At 43.8% G+C, this 12,245-nt stretch overlaps 1 protein-coding gene across 1 annotated transcript in view; it reads left to right on the plus strand.

Moving 5' to 3' along the window:
* Positions 1-12,245, plus strand: part of adgrv1 (adhesion G protein-coupled receptor V1) — a 178,519-nt gene that overhangs the window by 88,528 nt on the left and 77,746 nt on the right. The window contains exons 82-83 of the mRNA XM_052125837.1: positions 412-572; positions 718-818. Coding sequence (XP_051981797.1) covers positions 412-572; positions 718-818 — 262 coding nt within the window. The remainder of the gene's footprint in view (positions 1-411; positions 573-717; positions 819-12,245) is intronic.

The raw sequence follows: 12,245 nt of genomic DNA on the forward strand, positions 1-12,245 counted from the left end.
GTAATGTTTATTAAAGTATTTTATTAAGTGATAAATACATAATGACGTTAAAGTGTGTAATTTTTTCAATGTTAAAATAGTTCTGTCCCAATTAAATATGCAGATGCAACCAAAAGTAAGCCATTTGAAGGTTCACTTTCTAGAAACGTGTAAATGCTTTGGCTCTGTGGCGCTTTCAAAACATTTGAAACATGTCAACTTCTGACTCAACTTATGGTGTGAGTTTGGGATGGGACTACCTGTTTGAACAACCAGTGGAAGATAAGGGCGGGGCAGTATTTTATGCAATTCCATTTGCTGTCACCTGTGACAGAAGTTACACACTTAACCTTTATAAATATAGCAAAATGTTATGTTCACCTAGCAACGTAAGTGACTTGTCATGATCATTTTGGAATGATTTCTCTCCAGCTGGCTGTCTGATGGTCAGTTATGTCGCGTGGTGGATGACAGTCAGAATTTCGTGGAGTGTGCGTGTACACATCTGTCTGTTTATACAGCGTATGCAGAAACCGGAAGTTTCGCTTCATTCAACGAAGGCTTCTATGCTGCAGGTTTCATATGTATCTCAGGTAAGATCAGGCCTGGTTTTGTCTAAAATACTTATAGAAAAATTCAATTTCTATACAGTATACTTGTGATGACACAATCCCAGTTTGATGTGATAAGGTATGATACCTGAAATGCATACAATTTGTGTCTCTTTCCGGCCCAAAGGATTTGCCTTGGCCATTGTATCCCATTTGCTGTGCGCTAGATTCCTGATGTTCGCTGCCAAACTCCTCACACACATGATGGTGGCCTGCTTAGGGACTCAGGTAAGATTTCAGATATATAACCTCTCTTAAAAAAGACCAACATAGTTGGTCATCAGCATATGTTGTGTTTTAGATGTACCAGAAAGACTTTGTTAGTCAACTATCTTCACAAGCTATCTTGGGCTGGTAAGCATGGCAAACAAATACTGACCATCATCAACTAGCCTGGACCAGCATGGAAAATAATTCTAGCCTAATTCTTTGTGTTTCTTTGTAATTTCTTCAGTGGACATCCTCAGGGACATCGTAATTGTTCACTGGAGTCTCGTATTGTATGTATAATGTATAAAACACTAGCCTGGAGGTCACGTGACGCCATGCAAGGTTCAGACGTGTGAATGGCGAGCTCTGCGCACTTTGCTAGTTTTAGCACTTTTAATGAAATAATCCGGTGAGATTAGTTTTATGGAGTAACAATCCTTCGGGACTGTTGAGTGGATGAATCTGCACGTTATTTGTGCTTATGCCTCCTATTGGCTGGAGTTTGTTTTGTGGAGTATTTCTTAAAAGACATTGGAGTGATTAGGTAATTTGTTGCACTCATGTTGCAGCCAAATGGGCCGGCTTACTGAACATTCGTTTGACTGTCCAAGGAAACTGAGCACCCCTTTGTTTTTTTTGTGCTGGTTCCTCCTAGTGGCTGGAGTTTGTTTTGTGGAATAAAGCCTTTTGGGACAGTTATGTGGATGGATTTACACGTTCTTTGTGTTTATTTCACCCATTGGCTAGAATTTGTTTTATAGATTATCTGTTGTTTTGTAACTGTCTCACAAATTTGTATAGAAACACCAGACTTGAGCAATCCAACGGCAAAGTTGTCCCGGGGCCTCTCGTAGGCATGCATGGACTGTTTGAGTTTAGGCAAGGCAAGGCAAGGCAAGGCAAGGCAAGTTTATTTATATAGCACATTTCATACACAATGGTAATTCAAAGTGCTTTACATAGAAGAGATTAAAATAAGAATAAAAAAATAAGAATAATTGAAACAGTTTAGAATAAAATAAAATACAGTACAAACAGTCGGACACACAGTGGCACAGTGCTCATTCAGTAAATGCACAGCTGAACAGATGTTTTGAGTCTGGATTTGAATGTGACTACTGTAGGAGCACATCTGATCTCTTCTGGAAGCTGGTTCCAGCTGCGGCTGGCATAAAAGCTAAAAGCAGACTCTCCTTGCTTAGAGTGAACCCTTGGTATTTCTAGCTGATGTGATCTGAGTGATCTGTTGGGTTTATATTCAGTGAGCATATCTGCAATATATTGAGGTCCTAGCCCATTGAGTGATTTATATACCAGTAATAATACTTTAAAATCAATCCTAAATGTAACTTGGAGCCAGTGTAAAGACTTGAGGACTGGTGTGATATGTTCATATTTTCTGGTTCTGCTCAGAATCCTGGCAGCAGTTTAGAGGAATGGACACCAGTTGGCATTTCGTGTACGGGGTTAATGTGCATATATATTTTTTTTCTGTTTGTTTGGCTCTGGGGGAAGTTCGGGGTGTGATTGCACTAATTTTGGATGTGGTCTATAATTTCGTTTTTGACACAATCTATCTTTTCCGCATATGTCAAAATGTTAATATGAGTGGTTTTTCTCTCTCCTCTGGAATGTGAATGTGTTGGGGCACCCCATAAAAAGAAGGAAGGTTATTTCTCTTAAGCGTAATAAATATGATATTGTGTTTCATCAGGAAATGCATCTTTCTCCGCAGGAAGCTGACAAATTTGGGAAGATATGGGGTGGACATGTTTTCTTTAGTGCTGGCTCAAGTAAGAGCAGGGGATTCATTACACTGAATCTACAATTCAAATATCTCAAACAGATTAAAGAAAAATTAAGAAGAGTAATTATTATTTTAGCGGAAATTCAGGTGCAAAGTCTTATTTTGGCTAATATTTACACACGCAATGTTGATGATCAGGGCTTTTTTATAGATCCGGAAGGGATGCTGCAAGCTGCTGGTATCACTTATGATAATATTGGGAGGAGACTTGTGTGCAAGCACCATAGAGTAACATTGACGCCTAACAGGATGTGTAAAAAATCTTGGTCTTACAGATATTTGGAGTCTTTTGAACCCATCGGGTTGCGACTATGAAATAGTTTTCATCAGTCCATTTATTCTAGAATAGATTTTTTTTTAAATATCTAAGTCCCTCATTTCATCTGTTCTTGATTGCTCATTTGGAAAAATGTTAGTCTCAGATCACACCCTGGTAAGTTTAGAGGTGCTGCCACATATGGAGAAAAGGAACTTGTATAGTTGGTATATGTATCCCTTTTGCAAAATCCTGAATTCCAACAAATGTTAAAGGCTGAAATCAATGTTATATGGAGACCAACTGGTCCTCGGTAGCCTCTGTGGGCATGGCTTGTGAGGCACTTAAATAGGTCCTTAGGGGCCGGATCATACAGTGTGCCTCATTCACCAAAAAATCCAAAGCACGAGAACTGGAGTTGGAAGGGAACATTAAAAATGCCGGTGCAGATCTCAAGCACTGATTGTTGTCTGATGGCCTCAGAGTACTGACCTGATTTAAATACAGATATAACACAATTGTTTTGTGGAAGGTGGAGTTTTGGCTATTCAGGGCAAGACAGTCAAACTTTTAGTCGAGAGACAAGGCAGGAAAACTTCTGGCTAAATATATAAAACAGAGAGAGTCTTTTTCTGCAATTCCCTCAGTAAAATCTGCTGGTGGTAAAATATTTACCTCAGCCATTGATATGAATAATGCTTTTAAAGAATATTATCTTGATCTCTATAGGTCTTCGTATACTGATGAACATATTAGAAACTTTATGGCACCATTAGAACTTCCTAAACTGATGGCTGAGCATAAAAATTCTCTTGTTTCTGAGATAATCTTGGAGGAGCTTAGTGAGGCAATTGAGACTCCTGGGCCAGATGGCTTTGCTGCTGAGTTTTCTGTTCTCTTATGCTACAGAATTGGCTACACTTTTGCTAGAAGTTTATACAGAATTATTAAAGAATGGAAAGCTTCCGCCAACCATGATGCAAGCCCGGATCAGTCTGATTCTTAAAAAGGACAAAGATCCAAGCGAGTGTAAGAGTTACCCTCTAATTTCCCTGATCCAGCTAGACATAAAAAGATTGTCATAAATTCTGGCTCAAGTAATGTTATGACACCTCTTATACATATAGAATAGTTTGAGTTGAATCGCGCCCGTAGCTCTTCTGTTAACATTAGGCATTTCATCAATATCATGTGGTCAGTGGCAAATCATCAGACTCCAGTCTCTGCCATCTTGCTTGATGCCGAAAAGGCATTTGATATGGTAGAATGGGATTATCTTTTTAATATATTGTAAATGTATGGGTTTGAGAATACTTTTATTGGTTGGATTAAGTTACTTCATAGACTAATCTAACACACCTGTTCTCCCGGTAGCGGCAGTACAAACGAATGGATTAATTTTAAAACAGATTATTTTACTCTGGATAGTGGCACCCAGCAGGGTTGCCCTCTTTTCCTATTATTGTTTTGTCTTGCCCTGGAACCATTAGCAGCTCTGATAAGAAAGGAGGATGATTTTCAGGGTTGGTGGAGGGTGGTGTGGCGCATAAGCTTTAGCTTTACACAGATTATATTTTATTATTTGTTTCTGACCCTACTAGATCTATGCCTTGCCTCCACAGATTTATTCATTCCTTTTCTAATTTCTCAGGATACAGATTTAATTGGTCCTAAATCTGAAGCTTATGCTCTTACAGCATACTGCCCGGTAATGGCTTTTCAGCCGGTCACCTTCCAGTGGCCCAGACAGGGCATTAAGTTTTTGGGTATTTTATTCCCAGCTAATTTGTGTGGTATTTGGGTATTTTATTCCCAGCTAATTTGTGTGATATAGATAGTTCATTTTGACCCTTTAATAAAAAATATTTTTGAGCAATGTGTGCAGATGGACTTCAATACATTTATCTATAATTGGGAAGGTTAATGTTATTAAAATGAATTGTATTCCAATATTCAACTTCCTGCTATAGTCTCTCCCTATAGACATCCCCTTTGTTATTTCAAGCAATTTGATAGCATAGCTGTCAGGATATAAACAAGGAGGCAGAGGTAAGTGAATCCAAACACAGCTTTATTTTAGGTGGCAAGAGTGTTAGGTGAGTAATTTGGCAGTTCAGGTGCAGATACGGTGAAGATCACTCGGTGCCGGACAGGCAACAGGTAAGCACAACCACTTTGGGAATGTGGGAATCAAGTAGTCACAGTACAGTGATACAAATCCTCTCTTTTTAGAAGCAGATACTTGACAACGGGTTCAGAAGACTCACTGGCTGAATCGGAGGGATACAGGTGCACTGGCGATAGGAAATGTAAACAGGAGTCCTGGAGACAACAGAATGAGGACACAGAAGTTAGAGGTATTCAGGTAAGTTAACGTTACTTTTCAGCAATCGGGATGCTTCAGGGATTCAGAAGATCACGGTGAGAGTCTGTTCCTGTTGGAGGCTTGACGCTGAACTGGGGTTATGGTGAGTGATTTATAGTACGTGTTGATGAGGTTGTTAATAGTGAACAGGTGTGTTAGATTAGTAATCCGGGGAGAGTGATCGTTGAGTGGAGGGTGGAATCAAGCCTGGTTGATCTCTCACAGTACCCCCCCCTCCAGAGTCCGTGCCAGCGGACCTTGGACCCCGACGTCGTGGGGGCCTACCTCGAGGTCGTGGTGCTGGTCTCCCAGGATGCTGAGCATGAAACTCGGTGAGTAGATTGGGGTCGAGGATATCATTACGGGGTACCCAACATCTCTCCTCCTTTCCGTAATCTTCCCAATCCACCAGGTATTCGAGTCGGCCACCTCGACGTCGGGAGTCCAATATCTCCCTTACCGTGTAGATGGGCTCGGTTTCAATGGGCGGTATTGGGGGGTTATCCTCAGGGACAGGATCTGCAGAGGAAGCAGGTACAGGTGAGTGATGGGGTTTCAGGAGGGAGACGTGAAATGTGGGGTGGATGCGGTACTGAGCAGGCAGGCGAAGTTGGTAGGTGACTAGGTTGACTTGTCTTTCGACGGGGAATGGACCAATGTATTTAGGGCTCAGCTTACGACAGGGTTGTTTTAGACGGATATCCCGTGTGGAAAGCCATACTAGTTGCCCGGGTTGGTAATTGGGAGCCTGACGGCGACGGGTGTCTGCAAAGTGCTGCTGGCGATTAATAGCTTGCTGAAGATGATGATGTGCCTGATTCCATTCTCTCTCACTGTCTTGGAACCATGTGTTGACCGCGGGTACCTCGGAGGGCTCACCAGACCAGGGGAATAGTGGTGGCTGGTAACCCAGAACACACTGGAAAGGGGTTAGGTTCGTGGACGTCTACCGGAGGGAGTTTTGGGCATACTCCGCCCAGATCAAATATCGATTCCAGGTGTGCTGGTTGGAATGGCAGAGTGTACGGAGGAAACGGCTGACATCCTGGATCTTTCGTTCGGTTTGGCCATTAGACTGTGGGTGATAGCCTGATGTTAGGCTTACCGTTACGTTCAATAGGGTAAAGAAAGCTCGCCACACCCTGGAGATGATCTGGGGCCCCCTGTCGGACACGATATCTTCTGGAATGCCGAAATTACGAAAGACATGCTCCATAAGTAATTCTGCAGTGTTAAAGGCTGTGGGCAGTTTCTTTAGGGGGATTAACTTGCAGGCTTTAGAGAATCGATCTATGGCCACAAGGTTGCAGGTATGGCCATCAGAGGCGGGAAGGTCTGTGACATAATCTACCCCAATATGGGACCAGGGCCGGTGTGGGATGGGCAGTGGTAGCAATTTTCCAGTAGGTAGATGACGAGGAACTTTTGTCATGGCGCAGAGAGCGCATCCCTGAATAAATGACGTAATGTCCCTTTGCATATTTGGCCACCAGTATTTGTGTTGGAGAGTCGAGTGAGTCTTACTGATACCTGGGTGGCCTGTTCCAACAGACGAATGGGCAGAGGAGATGAGAGACGTGCGGAAATCTTCGGGCACATAGACCTTTCCAACGGGACATTCTGGGGGACTAGGGACGCGTTGTGACATTTCGAGGAGTTGTTCGTCGAGATCCCACTGGATGGGGTGAACAAATAATTTTTCAGGCAGGATGGCTTCGGGCTCTTCCTGGGGTGCTTCGGGGGCATGGAGACGCGACAAGGCGTCCGCTCGAATGTTCTTTGAGCCTGGACGATAAGATATGTGGAAGTGAAACCGAGTAAAGAACAGGGCCCATCTGGCTTGACGGGGGTTGAGTCTTTTGGCTTCCTTCAAATACTGAAGATTCTTGTGGTCAGTAAGGACGATGAACTGGTGCTTGGCCCCCTCCAACCAGTGTCTCCACTCCTCTAGGGCGAGTTTAACGGCCAGGAGTTCTCTGTTGCCGATGTCATAATTGCTCTCCGCGGTGGATAGCTTACGTGAGAAGAATGCACAGGGCATGGGTTTGGAAGCGTGTTCTGAGCACTGTGAGAGGATTGCTCCTACCCCGGTATCAGAGGCATCTACCTCGACGAGGAAAACCCTCTCAGGATCTGGGTGACGGAGCAGGGGCGCACTGGTGAATGCAATCTTGAGAGACTGAAAGGCGTGTTCGGCATCATGGTTCCAAGAAAGGGTCTTTGGTTTTCCCTTCAGGAGGGAGGTTAGTGGAGCTGTTAACATACTATAATTATTAATGAACCGTCGATAGAAATTTGAGAAACCCAGGAATCTTTGCAGTTCCTTTACCGACTGCGGAGTGGGCCAGGAGGTGATGACCCTGGTGTTGTGGTCATCCATCTCAACTCCTCGTTCACTAAGGTGATAACCCAGGAATTCGACAGTGGTCTGATGGAACAGGCACTTTTCTGCCTTCAAGAACAGAGAGAAATCTCGGAGCCGTTGGAGCACTAGGGAGACGTGACGTTGGTGTTCAACTGGGTCTTTCGAGTAGATTAGAATGTCGTCGATGTAGACTAACACAAAGTGGTTCAGGAAGTCTTGGAGAACTTCATCCATAAAACTTTGAAAAACGGAGGGGGCGTTTACCAGGCCATACGGCATCACAAGGTATTCGTTGTGCCCTGCGGGGGTAATGAATGCTGTCTTCCACTCATCCCCATCTCGTATCCTAATCAGGTTGTATGCACTTCTTAGGTCGAGTTTAGTGAATATCTTGGTTTCTCGAAGTTGTTCGAGGGCGGATGGGACAAGAGGGAGTGGGTAACTAAATTTGACTGTGATCTTATTGAGCTTTCTGTAATCTATGCATGGCCTTAACCCTCCATCTTTCTTGGGGACAAAGACGAAACTGGCGGCAGCAGGTGAGGTGGATGGTCTGATATACCCCTGGTGTAGGGCTTTCTCGATGTACTTCTGCATAGCTGTTTGTTCAGGAATGGACAAGGCGTATACCCGACCCCTGGGAATGGGTTCCCCTGGAGTCAAGTCAATGGCACAGTCCCATCGTCGGAGTGGAGGCAACCTGGAAGCTGCCACCGGATTGAACACATCCGCAAACGAAGAGTACATTGGAGGAATGGTCACTGACAGGTTTTCTGTCGGGCTTTCGACGGAAGTTGAACTCACTGAAACTGACTCTGGGGCCTTGATGGATGGGGATACGGGGGATGCAAGGTTAGTCGGAAGGCAGTTGCAACCCCAATTCAGAATCTTGCCAGATCTCCAATTAATGGTAGGTTGATGGCAGATGAGCCATGGACGCCCAAGGATTATGTCAGTTTGGCTATTCTCGAGAATGAGTGGTTCAAATGACTCTTGATGAGTGTTCTCAACACATAATGTAATGGGGTTTATGTGAGATGTTACGTACCCTTTGTTGATGACTTCACCAGTCACGGCATGGATGGAGTATGGTTTGGCTGTGTTGGATCTCTGAAGTTTGAGTTTTTTGCAGAGACTTCCTGATATGAAATCGCCGGCCGACCCGGAGTCCACGATGGCCGTGACTGAAGTATGAAAATTTGGAGATTTCAGGGTTACTGATATAGTTAACGGTGTTGAGACTACAGGGTGGTGAAGAACTGAACTTACGAGTCGATGAGGGGGGCGTGATGGGCATGCACGGAGGAAATGACCCTCAATCCCACAGTATAGGCATAATCTTAATTCTTGGCGGCGATTGCGTTCGGCTTGAGACAGTCGTTGGGTTTCCACTTGCATCTTTTCCAACCTTGGCTCTGAGTAGAATTCAGGTGGAGCTTGATGAAGTACGGGGGCTGGTTGTTGGATATCTAGATAGCAGTTCTGAGATCTTTGATGAACTCAGAGTCTGCTGCATAAACTTTTCAAGTCCTAGAGAGTCGTCGTAAATGGCTAGCTGGAGACGAAGCATGGGGTTCAGTCCTCTTCGAAAAACAGCAAGAAGAGCCTTTTCGTCCCACCCACTTGCTGATGCTAGAGTTCGGAATTCCAGAGAGTAATCAGAGACGGATCTTTTACCTTGACGTAACCGTAACAGCTGCTCGCTGACAGACGAGTCTTCTGCCGGGCGTCCAAACACTTCCTTGAAGTGAGTTATGAAACTCTGCAGTGAAGATGTTACCGAAGTCCCTTGAAACCACAAAGTCTCAGCCCACCTTAACGCTGTCCCGGATAATTGCTGGATAATGAAGGAGATCTTTGATCTTTCTGTAGGATACAATTGAGGTTGTTGTTCAAGGGCGAGCGAGCATTGCAGCAAGAAACCGTTGCAATCCTCCGCCCGACCTGAGAAGGGCGCTGGTCGGGAGACAGAGTTGGCGACGTACACCAGAGAAGAAGCGGGGTTTGCAGAAGTGCCGTCTTCGGGCTGTGTAGGATCCATGACGGTGTTGGTTCAAGCCTTCTGTCAGGATATAAACAAGGAGGCAGAGGTAAGTGAATCCAAACACAGCTTTATTTTAGGTGGCAAGAGTGTTAGGTGAGTAATTTGGCAGTTCAGGTGCAGATACGGTGAAGATCACTCGGTGCCGGACAGGCAACAGGTAAGCACAACCACTTCGGGAATGTGGGAATCAAGTAGTCACAGTACAGTGATACAAATCCACTCTTTTTAGAAGCAGATACTTGAAAACGGGTTCAGAAGACTCACTGGTGAATCGGAGGGATACAGGTGCACGGCGATAGGAAATGTAAACAGGAGTCCTGGAGACAACAGAATGAGGACACAGAAGTTAGAGGTATTTAAGTAAGTTAACGTTACTTTTCAGCAATCGGGATGCTTCAGGGATTCAGAAGATCACTGTGAGAGTCTGTTCCTGTTGGAGGCTTGACGCTGAACTGGGGTTATGGTGAGTGATTTATAGTACGTGTTGATGAGGTTGTTAATAGTGAACAGGTGTGTTAGATTAGTAATCCGGGGAGAGTGATCGTTGAGTGGAGGGTGGAATCAAGCCTGGTTGATCTCTCACAATAGCGAAGTCCTTAATTTGGAATGGTAAACATCCAAGATTTCAGTTCAGTAAGTTGCATTGGCTGATTGACAAAGTTGGGCTAGGCCTACCCAAGATTTTGTTTTATTATTATGCATTCTATCTCAGATATTTGGCTCATTGGTCACTCCCATCTGAATGAGCCCCTCTCTGGTTTTGAATTGAACAGAAGTACTTGCCCCTATTTCACCATTGCAAAGCCTTTCCATTTAACTAACCAGATAAATTATGTTACAAACCGTTCTATCAAACTAATCGTAGAAGTTAAGTTACACCCTGTTATATTGGATTTGCACTCGGTATGGACAAAAGTGTCCAGAGTGTTTAATTCTGACATTTATTTAAATGTTGCCTCGAACATATGGCTGAGCCCAAAATTATGTATTAAGTCCCCTTTCTGCTGGTTAGAGCAGATTGTGAGAGAGGTGAATACACTTGGTGACCTATATGAGAGTGGAGTTTTGAGATCTTTTGAAAATTTGGTTCAACATTTTGGGATTCCTAGATCTCAGTTTTTTAGGTATTTACAGCTGTGCCACCTGCTCTGTACTATTTTAGGGAGTAGCTTAGTCTGGAGGATGGAGCTTTAACTTCTATCAAGAGATTATGGGAGAAAGATTTAAGCTTTGTATTGGAGGAGGGAGTGTGGGCTAGGATTAAAAAAAAAAGTGCTTCTAGAGATGCAAGGGCCTTATTCAATTCAAGATTTTACATAGATTCTATTGGACCCCCTCTAGACTGTATAGGCTTGGTCTTAAAGACACACCCACCTGCTGTTTTTTGGTGGTGTGTTAGGATCCAATAATTTTGGTTGAAGGTTCAGAGATTTATGTGTGACGTATTGGGCACTCTGGTTTTGTTTTGCCCCAGACTCAATGTGGGGAATAATCACATAAAAATGTGGGTTCTGTCCAGTGTAATGATCACCAAACAAATTGTTTTAAGGGGATGGAGCGCCCCGATTATAGGAGTGGCGCATGGAGATGGGGAGGGTGGCGGCTTTTGAGGAAGTGTCATTTAGAAGACTGGGTAAATTGGATTTGTTTGTTGGGAATTGGGGCAAATATTTTGAGTTTTTGGAGGGCTCTAGGAGAGGGGCAGTGGAGAGGGAGGTATAGGGGTAAATGTGTGTTATATATTTTGTTAAGGGGCAGGGGGGGATTGGGAGGGGTAATAGTGGTGGTTAAATGTTGATTTTATGTATATGTATATGTGTTTTGCTTTATTTACTGTATTAATCAATAAAAAATGTTAATCACAGAAAATATCTGTTGCCTGGGCCAGTGTGTCAAGTCAAGTCAAGTGGTTTTTATTGTCGTTTCAACCATATACAGTTAGTACAGTACACAGCAAAACGAGACAACGTGCTACATAAAAACAACAAAGGACCAACATAGGACCACATGAGACTACACAACGAAATAAAATACCTATATAAACTACCTATATATACCTATATAAAGTGCACGTGCAAACATGTGCAAAAAGTACAGGACAGTACAACAAATTACTGACAATGAACAGGACAATAGACAGTGCAGCGCCGACCAGTACTCAGTAGTGCAAAAAGATGACAGTTTCTAAAATGTAAACATAACATACTATGAGATAGTGTTCTATGCACATAGCAGTTATTGAGGTAGCAGACAGTTATAAAGTGACAGTTATTAAAGTGCAACTCAGGACACGTGTGTGTCAAACCAGTCTCTGAGTATTGAGAAGTCTGATGGCTTGGGGAAGAAGCTGTTACACAGTCTGGCCGTGAGGGCCCGAATGCTTCGGTACCTCTTGCCAGACAGGAGGAGGGTAAAGAGTTTGTGTGAGGGGTGTGTGGGGTCGTCCACAATGCTGGTTGCTTTGCGGATACAGAGTTTTTTGTAAATGTCTTTAATGGAGGGAAGAGAGACCCCAATGATCTTCTCAGCTGTCCTCACTATCCTCTGCAGGGCTTTGCGGTCCGAAACGGTGCAAGTCCCAAACCAGGCAGTGATGCAGCTGCTCAGG

Source organism: Xyrauchen texanus, chromosome 4 (assembly GCF_025860055.1).
Source record: "Xyrauchen texanus isolate HMW12.3.18 chromosome 4, RBS_HiC_50CHRs, whole genome shotgun sequence".
Classification (NCBI taxonomy): domain Eukaryota; kingdom Metazoa; phylum Chordata; class Actinopteri; order Cypriniformes; family Catostomidae; genus Xyrauchen; species Xyrauchen texanus.